General features: G+C 53.0%; 6 protein-coding genes across 6 annotated transcripts; 4 read left to right on the forward strand and 2 right to left on the reverse strand.

Moving 5' to 3' along the window:
* Positions 1–768: 768 nt before the first annotated feature.
* On the reverse strand, positions 769–3,420 carry EI97DRAFT_439933 (uncharacterized protein; the record flags this gene model as incomplete). The annotated part of the gene is made up of 3 exons (XM_033799590.1): positions 769–818; positions 917–2,928; positions 2,981–3,420. 3 exons carry the CDS (start codon positions 3,418–3,420, stop codon positions 769–771), a joined length of 2,502 nt encoding a protein of 833 aa, XP_033657153.1.
* An 818-nt stretch (positions 3,421–4,238) lies between these two features.
* On the forward strand, positions 4,239–4,745 carry EI97DRAFT_181682 (uncharacterized protein). The gene has a single exon (XM_033793515.1). It carries the CDS (start codon positions 4,294–4,296, stop codon positions 4,630–4,632), a length of 339 nt encoding a protein of 112 aa, XP_033657154.1. The 5' UTR covers positions 4,239–4,293; the 3' UTR covers positions 4,633–4,745.
* A 5,066-nt stretch (positions 4,746–9,811) lies between these two features.
* EI97DRAFT_181687 (uncharacterized protein) lies at positions 9,812–10,655 on the forward strand. The gene has a single exon (XM_033793516.1). It carries the CDS (start codon positions 9,949–9,951, stop codon positions 10,459–10,461), a length of 513 nt encoding a protein of 170 aa, XP_033657155.1. The 5' UTR covers positions 9,812–9,948; the 3' UTR covers positions 10,462–10,655.
* A 241-nt stretch (positions 10,656–10,896) lies between these two features.
* EI97DRAFT_370984 (alpha/beta-hydrolase) lies at positions 10,897–12,054 on the forward strand (the record flags this gene model as incomplete). The annotated part of the gene is made up of 1 exon (XM_033795261.1): positions 10,897–12,054. One exon carries the CDS (start codon positions 10,897–10,899, stop codon positions 12,052–12,054), a length of 1,158 nt encoding a protein of 385 aa, XP_033657156.1.
* An 811-nt stretch (positions 12,055–12,865) lies between these two features.
* On the forward strand, positions 12,866–14,864 carry EI97DRAFT_181710 (uncharacterized protein). Its single transcript, XM_033793517.1, has 2 exons — positions 12,866–14,637; positions 14,742–14,864. The coding sequence occupies exons 1-2, from the start codon at positions 13,012–13,014 to the stop codon at positions 14,751–14,753; spliced, it is 1,638 nt and encodes a 545-aa protein (XP_033657157.1). The 5' UTR covers positions 12,866–13,011; the 3' UTR covers positions 14,754–14,864.
* A 412-nt stretch (positions 14,865–15,276) lies between these two features.
* On the reverse strand, positions 15,277–17,935 carry EI97DRAFT_482280 (glycoside hydrolase; the record flags this gene model as incomplete). The annotated part of the gene is made up of 3 exons (XM_033802063.1): positions 15,277–15,882; positions 15,942–17,514; positions 17,602–17,935. 3 exons carry the CDS (start codon positions 17,933–17,935, stop codon positions 15,732–15,734), a joined length of 2,058 nt encoding a protein of 685 aa, XP_033657158.1. The 3' UTR covers positions 15,277–15,731.
* Positions 17,936–18,942: the final 1,007 nt, after the last annotated feature.

Here is an 18,942-nt window from a genome sequence, read left to right on the forward strand (position 1 = left end):
TACGGGTTGCGATGTTTGTGGGGAAGAGCAAACGAGGATATTGGTAGAAGATGATGGAATGGTTTAAGTTTTGGTTGCTTGGACTTTTCATCGCTGAACTCGTGGAAACCAAATAGTCAGGACCATTCTGAACGAGCATCCTACGAATGATTATAACGACAATATCCTGCAAAGTATATTTTAAAAAAATCATAGTGCCCGTGGGACTATCCAAGACCATCAGCTCCTACTACTGCAATAACGCTCGACCAACTACTTGACCAGGGTCCGCCTTACCATTCCCGCTAGCCAACCTCTGGCGGTACACTTCCCCTTCTCGTAATAAAAGCGCAGCTTCCTCTTCCCCAAACATCCGTTCTAAAGCAACTGGAGCAGCCACGTCATGCCCCTCGTAGAAGAATTGGATATCCAGGTCCGGCCCATGTTGGATCATTAGCTTGCATAGTTCAAATACCGCGCTTACAAGTTCGGCCAACCCCTCTTCGTCAAGAATCTTCCTGATTTTTGTTTCCCCGCCTGAACATATCCCCAACCGTAAAGTACCCCGTCAACTTCAATGGGCTCCATCCATTTGCCATGTGTTATGCTGTGATACTGTGTAGTAATAGTTCAAAGAGCATTCCCAATGCGTATGCTCGCAGGGGCGATCAAACAGTTCCCATCCATTCTCTTTGATATAAAGCTCGCTCTCTGGGTCCAGGCTGTGCTCGGGGAATCTAGGATCATTGGGGTTATTGTGCGCAGAAGATGTAGGTAGAGTTCTCTTGTCTATCTACTGAGGAGCTGATAACTCCTTAAGTATCTAAGGAGTGTGCTTGCTGCAGTGATTGTAGTCTACATTATAAGATCTTTTGTACAGTGATTGCAGTGATAATCTAGTCACGTGCTGTTTGCTAGGGTCAGGTGAATTACTCACAACAGGGGTGGCATCCGTTCCGCGACAAGCTTTTCAACAGAGTTTCTACTACCCCCAAAGTCCCGGAAGTTACATCCTCGGCCGGAAGGGTATATGTCAGAAGCGGTAAAGGGTGACGGCTTATAAGACCTGGGTCGGCTTGGAGCCTAAGGTGTAAATAATCTGGGAAGGGATACTGTTGCGAGTGTCGCAGCACCAAGTTGAAGATGGGTCCAATAGGTAGAGAAGCGCCTTGCTCATAGCACCCAGAAACCTTCATTAAGGTGTGCTCTGCTTCCGTGATGAGTTCAATATAAGAATTCGTGTCTTCTAACCACCCTTCCGGCAGGCTTTCCAAGCAGTCGAGAATGTGGTGTCCCATTAGATCCCATTCTTCGCGTATCCACCATTCGGTCACCGTACTGGCGGCTGGCCTAACTATAATTTTGCACATGAATAACCACATTTTGAGTGTGGATATCACGCAGAAAAAGTCGCTGCCCGCTGATCTTTCCAATACCGTATAGAAATTGTCGCGAAGAAAATCGCGAACTGTGCGGTGGAGGAAGACTATGTGCAGGTTCAGCGGCGACGGCGATTCCGGAGGGGCCCCAGTACATCCTTGCGGGTGGTTCTCGACAACAAGTAGATCTCGGCATCGAGAGTGTAGACGTGTTTTCCAAACGTTCACGGACATATCCATTTGCATCGAGGATACCTTGCTGGAAAAATAATTTGGATCGCTCATTTCCCTTTGCACACAGTCTACCGCAGCCAATGGTAGAGGCATCCAACTGGGAAAGGTGATCCAGGAGCCGGTATCGCTGTTGAGGGCAAGCAAAAACAACCGGGCCATCTCTTTCTTATATGCGTCCCGCATATTAACAAGCATCGACTCAAAATACTGATCAAGATTATTCGGGAAGGCTTCCACAATCTCCAGAAGCTTTGGGAGACTCTCATATCGGTTGACTGCGTGCAACAAGTCGCGCACTACCAGGTAGACCCAAAGCCAAACTCCTTCAGCGGCGCTGGATATCATTTTGACAAGTCTCCAGTAAGATGGATCGTGCTTAGAGTGTGCGTGAAACTTGGGATTCTCGGAGAATTTTTGGTGAATCCAACTTTTGATGTCCTCTTTTGTATGCTCATGAATGATTATCATATGCTCGGCGACCGCAAGTGATTCTTCAATGATGTACCTTGGCCGACTGGATGCGCATATCTTGACGTGAGACGAGAAAGATATGAATCGCAAGATGTCGACAACTTCCTCCTCATCGCCCTCGAACTCATCCAGCCCATCGATAAAGAAGCAATACTTGGCGGATAAGGACCTCCTCTCCATTACCCTGCTAAATAACTCTTTCAACTCTTTGGTGTCCCATCGTTCATGGTAGCGGCGACACAGAGAGATTTCCGAAGGAAGACTTGCCGAACCCCGAAATATCTGATACAGCAAGGACTGGAGTAGGCCGACTTGAGATTTCTCCATTGGTGCGCCTGCATTCCAGAAATAGTAGCTTGCGGTGTAAAGATGTTGTGGACTGGCCCACTTCTCCAGCAAGTCGGTGGTGGTGTCATGCTCAGCTGCGAACTTCATCAGGGTTGACTTCCCACTTCCTGCCTTACCACTGATCAAGAAGAATCCACCGCCTGTCTCCAGCCACTTCACAAAAGACGTCTTTCGGGGATCAAACAACCAGGCGTTTGTAGAAGTGCCAGCGTCGGCAATCTGGCTATGTCGATGTTTGAAGTCATGAAAGTGAAGGCTCTCGAGAATCTTGCGCTGCTTCTCATAGATTTGCTGTTCTCCCGCGAGGACCTTAAGCTTGCTTTGTAGACTGACAAGCTGAGAAACTCCAAGCGCGCGTTGCAATTTATGGTCTTCGTCTGCATTCGTTTCTGGAGGCTGGAGGAGACGAAGGATATCTTCACGGATTGACTTCAGTGTTGAGCTGCTTTCCATTCTGTGTACTTTTTGGAACGCTTCAAGTTCTCTCAGCCTGGTCAATATCTCCAAGTGGCGATCCCTGCGTCAGGTCTTAGCTCAATGGTTACTTACATGCACGAAGAGTCACTCACTGATAGAGAACCTGCTGAACACAGTCCCTAAATCTTGACCCCAGCGCTTCTAACCTCGCCTTTAGGCGATCAATCTCGTCTTTCTTAGCCAGCTCCAAACCCGCCACCTTCATGCTCTTCCACACATTCGAGGGTCCCTTGGTTACGGTCAACTTCCGCACCCATGTCTCCACCTCTTTGATTACGTCCTGGCACTCCTCCGCCAATTCCAACATCATCTTCTCGCTTGCGGAGAGTCTCTTCCCACAACTTCTCTCCATGCTGAAGACATCGTCACTTAAAGCTCTGGCCTCGCGGACGAAGGCTTCGAGATCTTGTGCTGAGCGTGATGCTCCATGGGCGGACTCTCGTATCGCTTTGGAGGCAGACACGAGACGTACACCGCAATCGATAATGGAAATGATGTTCGAAGCGAGCCCGAGAATGGTGATAGGATCCATGACCTTCTATTACATGTAGGGTGGAGCCGCTGTCAGTGCCTGGTGGGTGGCTCTCATGGAAGTGGCCGGGCAATCTCTCGATGTCTTCGATGGGGGCTGAGCTCAAAATTGCCACGGTGCGGGGAATTGTTGTACGATGAGAGGCATATGAACCTTCGTGTATTCTTCGCGTGACTATGATAGGGGCCAGAGGTTGTGCGGGCGCCTACGCCGTGAAGCTGATGGGTGACATACAGACTAAGAAAAAAGTAGTCAAGGAGCAAAAGGGGAATCGAGGAAGCAGAGAGGGGCAACGTGACTAATATGTGCAAGTTAGAAGGGAGGATACCGTAGCTCCTTCCTGATAGTAGTAGTATACCCATGCTGTTGGAATTGATACCGACCTCCGGCTCAAAACCCAAAGTCGAGTTGTGTTTCAGCATATTTGTTCTACCACGGCTTTCTACTTCCGATTGAACACACCGCTGCGATTCCTCTGTAGGTGAATTTACATCGTCGGCGCTACTTTATTTGCTATACCTAACTATGACCAAACTATGCTAGAAGTAGAGCTCCGTTCTAAAGCTTATTATACGTAAAAAGACGTATTGTAATTGCAAGGTTACCTGCAACTATCTTAGCTAATTGATTAGACGTAGACACAAGTAGTATAAGGAAGCATAAAGGTGTATAGTAGAGGGGTTGTAAGCAGGTAAACTTAGATATCGAAACGAGTAGTAAAAGGAAACAAACAGGCATGCTTAGTTTGTTTGAACAAAGGGAATACTTACTATACAACCTATTATAATTAGCTGCTTTCTTTCTCTTAACGCTTCTATCCCCTTTCTTAAACACTGTAGATTACGCTCTAACAATTTATAGCGCTAGATAACTATGCTTATTATCCTAAATGTGCAACCATCGTACAACAGACTTAGACCTCCTCTTATTACAACATACCTCCCTTACACATACACCTACCGCAACACCTACCCAGCATATCTCGTACTTTATCCTCTCCTCTTAAATCCCGCCCAAAACTATACCTCCCTCCTCCAGCCTCTCCCCACCCCCAAGTCTCTCTCTTTCCCAACAACATCCTTCATCAATCCCCTCCAACAACCACTCCCACCTCATAATCATATCCTGCAAAACCCCACCCCATTCGCACAAAAACCGCACTCACACGCAGAGATAAAACATTACAATTACCTCCCCTACCCCTACCTATAAAACGCCCTTATAAACCCCAATCTACCCATTCATTTCCCATTCCCAATCCTTCCACAAACTCCAAGCGCCACCTTTTCCAAATGGTATCAAGAAATCCCATTATCCAAAGAGAGAAAGGATCGACGGTCCAGGCGGCTCTCTTTCCCAAAAAGAGCCAAAGCAGATAAATGCCTTAGATGTACAAGCCCACTGCCAACCAGATGGTATTTCCCGGTGTGATGATCCAATGTGTTCGTTATCAGATCCTCATCCACATCCCGCAAAACACTCTTTCATCATCCAACCCCATCTCCTCCTCTTGCTAAGCCTCACCGTCACCCTCCCCTCGTCATCGATGTCGACCTCGAATCGGTCATTATACCCAAATCGCCCCACATCGCCATCGATCTCGCCGTCATCCTCACCCGCATTACTACACTCACATTAGCACCGTCCCAGCAGGATTTCATGATGCAGTCTTAATCATAAAGACCAAAAACGCGCCTCAACGCCTGAAACTTCTTCTTCTTCCCGTTCCTCCCAACAACAGCTTCCTCTCCCTTCTTTGAATCCCCCGCCAACCCCGAAGTCGCAGTCGTCGCCGTAGATGCTATTGTCTCTCTGACCGTCTGCGAAGACCACCGCCTTGATAGCGTTGCTCGCTTGAAAGCAACGTGTTTCGCTGTCTCCACGCCGTCAGACGTCGGCGGGCGCTCGCCACCAGCGACGGTGGCTGGTGAGGCGGGGAGGGGCCAAGAATCGGATGTTGAACGGGACCCTTGCGGGGTGTTGCGGCGTTGAAGTTTCGGGGTGCGGTGGGTGGGAGGGGTCGAAAACTCGATGGCGTCTTGTTCTTCACCGATGGGGGTGAGGCTGCGGTGAGCGGGCGGTGGAGGAATGTCTGAGGCTGCCGTATCGCTGGGGACTCCATTTGTTGTCGTCGTCTTCGTCGTCGACTCCTCAGATGGCGTGAGATCTTTCTTCTTTCCTAATCCGAAGAGACGTCGTTTAGCTTTTGTTTTCTTGGGGGACTCGAATGCGGGGAGAAGCGCATGCTTGCTCTTTTGGAGGCCAGTTGGATGCCCGTTCTGCACCGAATGAGGCTTCGGTGCGGAAGCCGGCTCATCGTCGCTCTCCTCATCTTCCAAATCGGTGGAGTCGCCATCTTCTTCCCCTGGCCGTTTAGGTATGCCTCTAACAGGCGCTAGGCCAGGCGGGAGCTGGAATTCTTCCTCGTCGTCCGAATCAGCGAATCGACTTTGGAATCTCCTGGAGCGGCTTTCGAAGTCGTCGTCGCTGGATTCATCGTCACGGCTGCTCACTGCGGGTTTTGTCTTTACTTTGGACCCTTTCCTAAGTGTGTTTCGAAAACTTCCTGCTGGTGGCAATGATCTGATACTGAACCTGGAAGCTTTCGTGGATGTCGTATCCGGTACGGCGCTAGTAGAACGCAGAGAGTTGCGGAATGCTGGTGGTGGAGGGAAGGTTGCCGTAGCTGGCAACATTGGGCGTATTATTGGCGCGGCCCTCATCGTTGGGTCGGGCTCTGTCCTCATCGAGAAACGGCGCATGGTATAACGTCCGCCAGCATCCACACTACGAGAGGCACGTCGTTGCTTGCGTTCACGCTGGAAGCTGCTTTCCGATGCCCCCGAATCGCTATCATGATCAAGTGGTTTTGCGTCCAGTTTGGGCCTCAGAGGGCCTTCAGTACTTTTTGACCTGGGGTTGGACGCGACCCTAGGCGCAGAAACATTCCGTTTCTGCAATGCGCCTCTGGGCGAAGTCGAGTCAACCGGGACCATACTATGTCGGGATGCGGCTAGTCCTAGAGCTGATCCTGCAGCCATAGGTCTGTTTGAAGGCAGAGACGTGCGCATCGACGGTTCAGGAGTCGACATTGTTTGAGTCCGACCAGCGGGGCCCCCAATAGACCGTCTCATTTGAGACTCCCCAGCGGCATTGGTTTGCGGGCCACCGACTGGTTTCTTCACAGAGGACTTCTGCGGCTGCCCATGTACAGGTTGCTGATCCGACTTCGATACCAGCTGTGGCGTGCGGGATGCCACTGTAGGCTTTGTCGAAGGGTCAACAGCAATCGCTGGCGGCCCCATCTTATTCTGCCGGCGCACCATGGTCGGTTGACTCGAGGAATCAGAATTCTGAGGGGTAGTCACAGCCTGGCCGATCTTACTGCCCTCTTCGGACTCTTTCTGATTGCTACTTGCAGTGTTGGTCGCCTTTTCCCTAGAACTCTCAACAATGGCTGCTTCAATACGACGAAGGGCCTGTGTTGGCGCATGTTTGGACTGCATTAAGCCGGTCCGAGGAGCGACAATTGGCGATTCAACGATCTCGTCAATGGATGCGAAGGCGCCCGTATCAGGCTCAGGGAGATCCTCGTAGGCGTCGCTGTAAATGCTGTCATCGTCGTCCGAAGAGTCAGGCTCTTGCTTTCGAGATGGAGAAGGGGGTTCTACGAAAGAGATGCGAGTCGGCGAAGCGGGTTCCACAGGTTGTTTGCCTCGCTCCAACTCCTCAGTCGGCTGGTCATCTTCCTGATTCCATCCTCCCGGAATGATTGCGCGCTGATTTTCAATCTTTCCCTGTGATGTTTCCGTGGCAGATCGCGTTGGTGGTATCATAAGAGGCTCCGCCTTCTCGACCAAATTAGGTGTGGCTGGTTGTATAGAAATCACTGGTACCTCGGCTTTCAAAGGAACGCTGCCAATACCGTTGGTTGATGTCTTTAATGTCTTGGGCTCCGCAATTGACGACTCCATCTGCGCCCCTCTTGTATTATGGGGAGGAACTCCTTCCAATGAAATGTCGCTCGAATCAGAGTCAGAGTAGTAACCACTGCCTTCCACCGAAGTGACTTCTGGCGGCAGCGGATCGTGCGTTGCGGATTGCTTCTTGGAGGCAAAGTCGTCCGCATCAACATAGCCAAGTGCATGGTCGCTTGACGCTTCGACTGGGTCATGTATTGAGCCGATAGATGCTGTCAAAGAAGACGAGACTGTTTCTGTGACCTTCTCGGGCTCATCCCGATCTACATGGCGCCGATTCTTGTCTCGAATGCTCCCGAACGAGGGCAAAGCTGGTCGAGGCTTCATATAATCGTCAAAATCGTGGTCGTGATTGACGGTGCTCCATCTAGATTGACTGAGACCTCTAGACGACGTCGGTGTTTCTCCGTACACCAAGGGGCCGGCCACAGTGGGAGGCTCCTCAAAACTGACACGCACGGATTTCTTCTTCTTCTTACCGATCCCTTCGTCGGATACGGCGTCGGAGATCTCGCTTAAGGGACCTTTGGGGATTACTTGCCCGTCATTGGCAAACGGAGAACTGTTGCGTCGCGACATAGATGGGGATGACTTCAGCGCTGACTTCGCAGGAGAGACCGAACGAGCAGGCGGTTGATGTCGAATCTCATTTGGTAATTCCAAGGCCCCCTCCACGAAATGCGCAGATCGAAGTGGGCTTAATGATGACCCTCTATCCGATCGAATGCTGCCTCTTCCCCGACCAACTTGACCAACTTTGAGATCGGGTGTGCCAACTCTGGGGCAGGGACCGTCCTGGTTCGCCGCAAGCTGTGGAGACACCGATGACTCCGATGTCATCTTCACAGGCTCAGACAATGTACTGTCAAGCTTGCGACTGATGTTGGCATGCGCAGGTGGCTTTATATCCAGCCCAAGCAAGTCCTCAGAGGTTTCTCTTGCCAGAACAGGCCCGGTCTCGCTCGTTACGGCCAGGTGAGCCTGCTCCAAGTCTGGATTGTCGTCCATCAAAGGCTTTGGGTGACTGAGCGGTCCCTCGGTATCTGCATTGACTTCCTCATTATTGATCTCAGGCGGCGGAGTAGGATATCGTTCCCTCACGTCTGCAATAGGGAGCGGAGAGGGATCCTGGGCTGGTTTCTCAAAGGGGGTGGTGCTATGCTGTAAGTCGGCGTTTGAGGAAGCTGGAGTGGAAATATACAGAGGGCGTTGAGGCGGACTAATCGCACTCTCCTTTACATCATGGAATGGGACTGGAGAGTGCTGCGGTTTCCCGTAGACGGCGGGACTTGGGTCGGGGAATGCCGGCGCGTATTGCACAAGACGAGCAGAAGGCGGCTCTTCCTCTTCATGTAGCTCACGAAACTTGGCCATGGCTTCTTGCTTCCAGATAAAAGTCCTGGTTGATGGATCGTACACGGCATCCGCGGATTTGGGATCAACCGGCCCGGCAGCGGTATGAGCTGACGCGACTGGGACGCTGGAGCCACTCGGCCTTGCTCCCATGCTTCCAGAAGCGAGTCTCGCTCCTTCCACACCCTGAGGTATCTGACTTCTTCTTGTAGACACAGGTCTGTCAGCTGCATTCTGAATCGACTGCCAGGTATTCTGCGCCTCATAACGTCGAACTCCGTCGGCTGACTTCGGTCGCCCAGGCGGCCCGGTACGAAAAGTACTGCTGGTATTCGTGACCGGAGCAGCAAACCAGCCACTGTGGCCGCCTTGTATAGGCGTCGTCTGCGTGGCAGGGGATATGGGCCTCGAGAAATTGACCGAACGTGGTCTGCCGTCATATCCGTCCTCGGGAACTTGCGCAAGTCGCGTTACATGATGGCGAGTTCCTAGTGAGATCCGGGCACTGCCGTCCACGCTATGGCCCCTTCCCCTGCCACGTCCACCATCGGATGTTGAGCGTTGTGGCGGCTCGAGGCTCGATGCCCGTCTATGGACAGCGACCGGCCCGGATAGCACTTTGGGCACTGCAGGTACAGGCGGGGCATCCTCAAGAGGACCAGTGACAGGACCGTCTTGGTTGGGCGTTGGTGACCGGAAGGAACGTAAGGTCATGGACCCAGAACTGGGAGATCTGCCCAGCAGAGGGCGCTGTTGACTTCCGCTTCCTTGGGAGGATATCGAAGCCTTGCGTACCATGCGCTTCGTCACCGTGTCGCCAACAGCGGTCGGCCCCGAGGGGTGGGTGCGGAGAGCGGCCGCGGCGGCGGCGGAGGAAATCGAGGCATTGGAATCGCGGTTCTGCAGAAAGGCCTTGGAGGCGGCGAGCGAGGCGGAAGCGTTAGGAGGACGATTCGGGGCCTGCATGTAGAAAGATTGTCAGCGTCGCGCACACGGTAATGCGGTGTCGTGGGATGGGGAAGAGGTTGGGTGAGCAGGAGAGGTGAGATGGGGAGTCTCACGGGAGTTGACGCGGCTCGACGGCGCTTGAACATGTCGAAGGAAGCTGCTGCAGGTGAATTCAGGTTCACTGCGGCCGCAACAACATGGTGGTGATGGAGAATGGAGTCGCGACTTCAGGAACCGACAGGGTGTGATGTCATTGAACCCTTGGGAAAATAGGATGCACGTGCTCCCGCGGGAGGTGGAGTCTGGCGCGACGTGGTCGGCGAAGCCAGAGACCGAGGCCAAAAGGGGAGTAGGCTGGTGGGGAGCTTGGAGGAGAGCTGGTGAATGCGGAGGAAAAAAAGCTGTTGTTCTGGGACAAGACAGGACGACGGGTGGAAGGGTGAGTGATGGACAAAAGGGTCCACGCGGCCCGTCTGACCCCAGTCTTGGCGTGCCATCTCATCTCCTACGAAACTGTATATTCACCTCTTCGCCTCAACCATCTCCTGCCGACCGTGTAGAATCGACTACCACGCCCCGCCAACTTCCTACCAACATGTCACTAAACGGCGCTTGTTCACCCATCCCCCTACCGAAGAACCAGCCAGCAGGGCCCTTGTCGTTCTGCAAGCCTCGCCCTCAGGCACACTTCGGACAATGGCAGACTGCATCTATGCTGGGAAACAGTGCCGCCTCTTCGAGCCTGCTGGCTGTGAGATGAGACGAGCCCCCGAGACTTGGGTCCTTCATGACTTGCGCGAGCAGACACCACAGCCGTCAGCACTCCGCGACTCGTTCAATGTATCTCCAACATAGCCGTTTTCCCTTTTCAGCCTCGTGCAGCAATCCCAGCATCAACCTTGCCATGCCCACCCAGCCCTGCACACCTCCAAAATAGATATCTGAAGCCGTGTTCCCTCGTGCTGCGGAATCCGTCTCTGCGCGCCTCTGTGTGTTCCGTTCTGCGACACTTGCTCGCTTGCCCAATGATAGACGCTAGGAGACGGCCTCCGCCCGAGACACCGGATATCCCCCAGCTCGTCGATACGGCAAAGTCCGCCTTGTTGCAACCCCCACTCCTATATATGAGCCCTCTACCTCCACGCCGCTTTCCTATTCCTCCTCTTCCAGGTCGGTTTTGATCCTTTCTTGGAACATGTCAGATGCATGCAAACCTCTCCCGTTGCCTCCGGGCATATCAGAGAATTATGTGTATTGCCCCGCCAATACCTTGACTTTCCATCTTCTCGAGGCTGGATATACACCCCATCGTTCACGGCCCTTGCTTCTTCTTGTCCATGGCTACCCGGAATTGGCCTTTTCGTGGAGGAAGGTGATGCCTGCGCTGGCAGACGAGGGCTACTATGTGGTCGCCTTTGATCAGCGTGGCTATGGGAGGACTACCGGATGGGATGACTCTCCATTCGCAAAGACGGATCTCACCGAGTTCACCATGACCAACCTCGTCCGTGACGTTGTTATCCTGGTCTACGCTCTGGGTTACCGGCAAGTCAGATGTATCGTCGGCCACGACTTCGGTGCCGTCACTGCCTCCTTGTGCGCACTGATGCGCCCGGACCTGTTCAAGAGCGTTGTCATTATGTCACATCCTTTCAAAGGGTCCCCGGAACTGCCATTCAACTATGCCCACGGCGGCAACGGGGAATCTCTAACTCCAGTGGATATCCAGAGGGAGCTTGCAAGGCTACCTGAGCCTAGGAAGCACTACAAGTGGTACAACTCCACCACCGTAGCGGCCCTTCACTGGTATGTCCCTCTGCAGGGCATGGAAGCCTTTCTTCGAGGATATCTGCACGTCAAGAGTGCCGACTGGGAGCATAACAATCCACATCCACTGAAGGCCTGGGAGGCAAGCGAGCTGGCAAAGATGCCATACTATTACATCATGCCTCTGCATAAGTCGATGCCCGAGACGATAGCATGTATGATGGAGAATGAGGATGCCAATAAAACAAAACGATGGATGCCCGACGAAGACCTAGCTGTCTATGTTGAAGATTGGACGCGCACCGGATTCCAAGGCGGCCTCAATTGGTATCGAACTTTAACAGACCCTTCCAAAATGGCCGACCTGGCTATTTTCGCCGGCAAGAAGATCGAATGCCCATCTATATACATTTCAGGAGCCAAGGACTGGGGCAATTATCAGGAGCCGGGAGCTTTGGAAAGACTTCCGGAGACCTGCACTCAGTTCAAAGGGGTCAAGCTCATCGAAGGGGCTGGGCACTGGCTGCCGCAGGAGCAGCCGGAAAAGACAGTAGCTGCCATTCTGGATTTCCTGAATGGCCTTTAATCATTACCTTCAGCCAACCTCCTTTCTCGTCGATTTTGCCCCTTAGATTCTATGTACTGCCCATTTATATCAATGCGGCCTTTCTCTGCCCAGATATCCGCATGGGTTTACAGCTTTTCACAACCCGTTCTTCTTTTGTCCGTGGGCATGATATGTCGTTTTCTAATAAAACAGGTTGAACTTCGCAAGCGGTCTTGCAGCGCCACATTGGCGGTTTTCATTCAATCCTCGAGCTCTTCGGTACCCTGAGGATGCTTCGTTTATTTCACTAGCTACAGGAGTGCATACTCCAGCAGAGGGTTCATCACAAAGACTTCCCTCACACAGATATATATCATTGATACTGTTTCATACCGATTCTTTCACGAGACTATCCTTTCATGAGTTCATGGGTTCGACTTCTTTATTGATACTATTGATACTTGGCTCCCTTCTAGGAGGACTGTCGCATACACGCCAAAAGTTGCAATTATCCTTTGAACAGGAGCACAGATATCTTCAGTAACTCCACTCTATATGCGAACATGCATGCGGGTGTACGCATAGCCCAGCATTTTCGGGTTTCGGGTAGCTGCGCAAGCACTGACGATATAAAAGCAAATCGTGCTTTGGCATGTTGTTCTGGCCTTGCACTCCAGCTTGCTTCTTCTTCTCGGTCGATCATTGCTGTCTCTTATATGACGTAGTCGGTCTGAGTCGATTCGCGACAATTTATGAATCTTCGCCTCCAGACTGACCGTCTTTTTACGATTCTTTCACCCCGACGTTGCCCGCTCCCGCCATATACGTCCACGGACCGCCGCAAGGAACATGAGGCTTTCATCACCCGGGGGGCAATAACTCCGAAGCTTTCACGAGCAGGAGGTCAATAATTCCAAAACTTTTACAAGCAAGAGGTCAATAAACTTCAACTCCCCTCTTTCAACACCCACAACCGACTCTTTTGTATACCGCACAATGTCCAGAACAACGCTACCCAAGGCTTCCCCTGAGAGCGAGGTATCAACATGGATTAGTTTTGAATCAGGCAGTTGCGCCGAACGCGGCAATGCCTATGCATTACAAGAACTCGCCAGCCTCCATATCCGACCGTCTCGACGACCGCAAGCTGAAGACGGACCCCTGCGACCGGCATCTGATGGCTCCCAATGCTCCCAAAACACTGAGACCCGGCGTGGTAGTAAAGCGTTGGAAACTTCAACTCTCAAGCATCCAAGCAAGCTGAGGAGGCGTTGTATCTGGTTCGACACGTACAATGTCCTCATGGTCATCGTCCTCGTCGTCAACGCGGCCGCGTTGCTGGCATTTGCCATCCGGAACAGAGACGGACCAAGCCGAGCATTGGCTCTACGAGGGACGCTGACGGCCGTGTCAGTCAACATCTTCTTCGCACTGTTAATCCGGCAAGAAATCGTCTTAAACCTCTTCTACGACATCCTCTCTCGGGTCCCGCCCACTGCGCCATTCCTCCTCCGCAAGCACTTGGCCAACTTCCACCACTTTGGAGGCATGCACGCTGCTTGTGCGGTATCAGCTCTGGTATGGTACATTGTGTACCTGTGTCTCCAAACGCAGAGCCTGCTGGCTTCAATCACGACACGGAGGACTCCCTTGCGAATCGTCGATATCAGCGCATCTTACATTGTCCTCGTCCTCCTCATCGCCACGATCCTCACCTCTCTCCCTCAAGTACGCCGAACCCACCACGACGTCTTCGAACGCGTCCACCGCTTCGCCGGCTGGGCAACCGTTCTCGCCCTCTGGCTCCACACCATCGTCGTAGCAGCGGACCCGGACTCGGACTCCCCACCCAGCGCCTCCGCCTCTGCAACCGCGAGAAACCCATCCCTCTACCTCCTCGCCCTCATCACCATCCTGCTCATCCTCCCCTGGCTCCGCATCCGCAAAGTCCCCGTGACACCGCATACCATGTCCGGCCGGGAAATCCGACTCAGCTTCCCCTACAACGACATGCCATCCACATCCACCATGCGCTTCAGCCTCTCCCCACTGACGGAATGGCACGCCTTTACCACCATTCCTGGCGATCCCACTTCCACTTCCACCACCAACAGCAACAACGACGCCAGCAAAGAATCCAGCATCCTCGTCGCCGCCCAAGGCGACTGGACTCGCTCGCTCCTCGCATCCCCACCCACGCATGTCTGGCTGCGCGACCCACCGACCAGGAATTTCCTGTCCGCCGTGTACATGTTCGACAGCGTGCTTTTGGTCGCTACGGGCGCGGGAATCGGGCCCGTGGTTTCCCTCCTCGCGACTCTGCCTTCTTCTCCACCTGCATCTGCATCTGCTGCGCACCAGAATGCAGCTGGAATTGCAAATGCACCAGCACCTCGGGCGGAAAATAGACACTGTATCACATTCGGTAGTAGCGCACGACGGCATACACCCCGGCTCGTCAAAGTCCTCTGGATCGCATCCCATCCGCACGCTACATATTACTCCTTCATCATCCATGCGATTCGGCGCGTGGATCCCGATGCGCTTATTCTAGATAGCAGGGAGGGACGTCCGGAGATAGAGGATGTGGTGGGCAGGGTGGTGAGGCGAGAGGGGATCGAGGCCGTGTTTGTGGTTTCGAATCGGGGGATTACGGAGAGGGTGGTGAGGGGTGTGAGGAAGGGGGAGTTAGGGAGGGGGAGGGGGAGGGGGGTTGGTGGGTTTGGGGCCGTGTTTGATTCGTAGGGGTGAAGAGGGGGGATGGAGTAGAGGAGATTGTGTTGGGCGTTAGAGGAGATTATGGATTTCTGGTGGGCTGGGAAATAGGGCGGTGTAGAAGGGCGCAGATGTTTACTTGGTGGTGTGTGTGTGTGACTTGGTCGTTGACTTTAGACGACATGGATAATGGTACTAGAATCCTTGGGTAATATAGAAGGCAGTCCAAGGTAAAGAGTAATAGATGGGAACCATAGAAGGGTACCTGGATATGCAACCCAATTGGACGACAGACCAGCTCCGTCACTATTTTCCCGTTGAAACAAATGCCATTCTTGCAAGTGACAAGTACAGTTTTTGCAAAAATCAGAAAAGTTACCAGCCACACACTCAACAAGACCAACTTAAAACTAAATCCATCCTATTAATATCTCTCTCCTCTCTTCTTCATCCCCCTTCTAAACCGCGCTCTCTGCGACATAAACCAAGCCCTCGAATGTAGCTATACACACATACACAACACCCACCCATTCCTCCAAACAGGCACGGTACACAAACGCATGTCTCTAGCTGACCTCTCTGCAAAGCCGCTCACCCCTCCGCTGGAGAACGGCGAAAAAAAGAGACCAAAAAACGCAGAGAGGAAAAGAAGTAAGAGCATAGGAAAAAGAAAAGAAAAAAAAAGGACAAAGAAAACCCCATGAAAAGAACGCCCCTGCCCAAAATGCGACAGACAACTACCTTATACCAAGGCACGACGACGGCCCCAAACACCATACACACATACCTTTGCCCCAAGCTTGCCAATTCCTCCATTTCCCTCCGCGCAAACACACAACAGTATGATGATATCCCCATCTCAAAAGCTCAGCAGCAAACCATGCACATACACAAAAAGAAAGGAAAAGAAAAGAAAAGAAGAAGTAAAAGCGCCGTCAATCACACCACGTCTCCCCAGCATCGATGATCCTCTTGTTCCTTCTCTTATTCTACCCATCTCTTCAACCAGGCAACTGAACATCCCCCCCACAATCCGGAACCTTGACACCAGGCTTAAGCTTCCGATTCACATCCATCAACCCCCACTTATCCTCCCACTCTTTCCCGTCCTCATTGAATTTGACCTTCCACGGCTCATCAAAAGCCGAGAACCTGCTCCATCATTAGCACTCTCACCCTCACTCACTTGAATAAGTAAGTAATCCACTTACCAAAAATACTCCGTCCCATTCTTCAGGCTCGGACAAACCCAACTCTCCATGAACGTATTCAGATTCTCCACACTGGCCACACTCCCCTGCGTCTTACTCGTACAGGGGCTACCTCCGCAATTGTTGCCGCCACCGCTCGGCCATCCCACCTCGGCGACAATCTGCTTGATGTTCGGATCGTTCTTGGTGAGTATCACGTCGTGGGTTTGCCAAAACGTCCACGTCCAACCCGCCGCTTCCTCAGCCGTCACGCCCGCGAAGAAGGGATGCACATTGGACATGACGGCGTCGACCTTCGTTGCCATGTCCGCGGTCCAGTTGTCGCCGAGGTCGGACGTCGCCACGGGCAGATTACTGCCTTTACTCTTCAGCTGATCGCGGACTTCTTCGACGATATCCAGGAGCTCGGTCTCCTTCAGGTCTTCTCTGTACAGGACTTCATTGCCGACAATGACGCCCTTGAAGCGCTCGGGCTTGTAGTTGTCAAGAATCTTGTGCATCTGGTCGACTTGGCGCGTATTGGTCGTTTTGTTGTTGCCCAGCCAGACGCCCAGCCACACCTTCATATCCGTTAGCTCCAAACGGTCGATGGCCTCGAGTACCATCTCGGTCTGGTTGCAGTCGGTACCATACAATCTCACTGCGTTTGTGAGTCTGGACATGACTGCGATATCGCGAGTAATGTTGTTCTGCGACGGCGGGACATGGAGGCACTCGGGGTACTGTGCGTTGAGGGGTGTATAGTCCATTCCTGGGAAGACTTTGTGCAGGCCAGGGGTCGCCATGAGGGCCTTGATTTCGGCGCTCTTGATGGTAAGGTCGCTCTTATTGTCTTCTTCCACGGTCTCGGGTGTAGCGGGGCCGCCGCCGCCGCCTCCTCCACCTCCACCGTCCTTCTTCTTCGTAAGTATGGCACCCAAAACACCGCCTACGATGGCGCCTATAATAACAAGCACAATGAGCGATCCTACAATCCACTTCAGCCGCTTGCTACCGGTCTTCTGTGATGCTAGCCATTCCGACTTTTCATTCAAGATAGGCGGCACGTCTCCGGGTAATCCAGGCGTTCGCGGTACAGCCTGATATTGGCCGCTCGCATCTTGCGCAGCGTACGCTGCTCCAGCACCGGCACCGGCACCGAAGGCGGCCGCAGAAGCAGTGGGCGTCCCCTCTCGACTTTGCTCCTTGGAACCGGTGAAAGGAATGAATGACCTCCGTTTCTGTTGCGTAGACGTTTGTGGACCTATACCCCAGTCATCGTCATCATCGGCCTCGTTCGGATTAATGGCGCCTAACTGTGGCGCGAGGTTCAGATTCGAGGAAGAGTATCCAGAATACGGGCCGTCTCCGAAGACGGCGACCGAGTCAGGGGGTGTTGGTCGGCAATCCAAAGGAAGGCTTCGTTCTGAACTGCTCGTCGTGCAGCTGCCTCCGCCGAAGGCACTTCCAGGTGGTATTGCTGCTGCTGCTAGAGGTACGTTCGACCCATATGACGGTTGAGGGTGTACGGGACGTCGGGGTATCGAGGGATCGTAACGATTGTGGTCTGTGAAAGGAGCAGCTGGCCCACCCGCTGCCGTTGGTGGGCTCCGTGGTCCTGGTGAAGGCCCAGCACCGTTCCGTATCATGTTATCTACATCTCTCAAAGCTTGTGCTCCACTTTCTCTTTCATGCGCGTGAGCAACTCCCATGGCGACCCCGTTGATTCCCCCTCCTGGTGCGGCCTCGCCGAGATTGTCTGCTCCAGGCGTGATGCCAACAGGCGAGAAGTCCGAATAGTTCTGCGAGCCGTAATGATGTTGCGATTGCATGTTGCTGTAGCCACTATCTGGGTGCATGCCTACGGGGATGCGGTGTGTTGGCGGCGGAGGCCCTGACTGGGGGAATTGGGAGTTGGATGAGTCGTCGTGGGATGCATGTTCGCGGTCGTCATACGGTTGAGCGAGCGAAGGGTATGGCTGATAGGCCTGGTAGTGATGTTGCGGGTCCGCCATGGAGGTTGGGTGGGTTTGGATTCCCAGTTTGCTAGCCGTCCGGTGGGTCGCAGGGCGCCCTGGGCTGCGGGACGCGATGCCACAACTTGCCTCGAGGAGAGGGCGCCAGTGTTTGCGAAGAAACGCAGCGAGGGTGCGGAGTACCAAACGATGGCAGTCTGAGCGACAGTGGGGGAGGTGTAGGAAGAAATGGGGGCTGCGTGAAGCTGAGGCACGGCGGAGAGAGGAGGGCTGACCTGAGCGTCGTTCCTTACCGCTTTAGGCAACTAGACGCAGGAGTTCCAAGGTTGACCAGGCGACCTCTTGGCCGTAGGATGACGCACCTTGAGCGGCGACTCTTCAACACCAAAGGCACCGCACTTGTTCCTGGCCCCAACAAGTGAGGAGTTTGGTTTGAAAAGAGCTATCTTGAAAAAAGGGGAAAATTGGGTCTTACGGCGATGCGCCTTCAATGAAACTTTCCCGAGTGCCCATTCCAGCCACGCGAGTGACCAACCTCCCCAGCCGGAGTAAGCAAGCGTCGGGGCTCGGCTACAATGCGAAAGGAGAAAGTTGTAACAAACATCAGAAGGATTGTCTTATCATTTTCACGCTCCAGTCGCGGTTTCCTGTCTTGTCCCGTCTCATCGAAGATGCAGGTACGTGTAATACAGAACCATTGTCGTCCTCTCTTCCGCCATGCTTCGCTGTCGCGAGGGCCTGATATCCTCTCCTTCTCGCGAATATGTGGAGATTGTACCCTGTGATGGTAGCGCCATGGCCACAGCCACGACCTCCACAAACACGAGGTTGAAAGTCTGGACTTCGGATTGATTCGTTTTCCATTTCTATTCTTGGCATACGGACATGTTCTCATCAGCAGACTGCTGAGTCCACTTTTCAGGATGTCTGACTCTCACCCCCTATGTACAAGTATTACCACTGTGCAGGTGATCATACTTAAGGTAGCGGATTGCGGGGTTTTATGGCCGCTGGCTCCTGCCACTGACATCTTTGCCATACTACGT

The sequence above is a fragment of the Westerdykella ornata genome (assembly GCF_010094085.1).
Source record: "Westerdykella ornata strain CBS 379.55 unplaced genomic scaffold EI97scaffold_3, whole genome shotgun sequence".
Lineage (NCBI taxonomy): Eukaryota > Fungi > Ascomycota > Dothideomycetes > Pleosporales > Sporormiaceae > Westerdykella > Westerdykella ornata.

What these genes read in the sequence shown, in the direction of transcription:
- EI97DRAFT_181682 (XM_033793515.1), top strand. Translation starts at nt 4,294, where the DNA reads ATGCTTATTATCCTAAATGTGCAACCATCGTACAACAGACTTAGACCT.
- EI97DRAFT_181687 (XM_033793516.1), top strand. Translation starts at nt 9,949, where the DNA reads ATGTCATTGAACCCTTGGGAAAATAGGATGCACGTGCTCCCGCGGGAG.
- EI97DRAFT_181710 (XM_033793517.1), top strand. Translation starts at nt 13,012, where the DNA reads ATGTCCAGAACAACGCTACCCAAGGCTTCCCCTGAGAGCGAGGTATCA.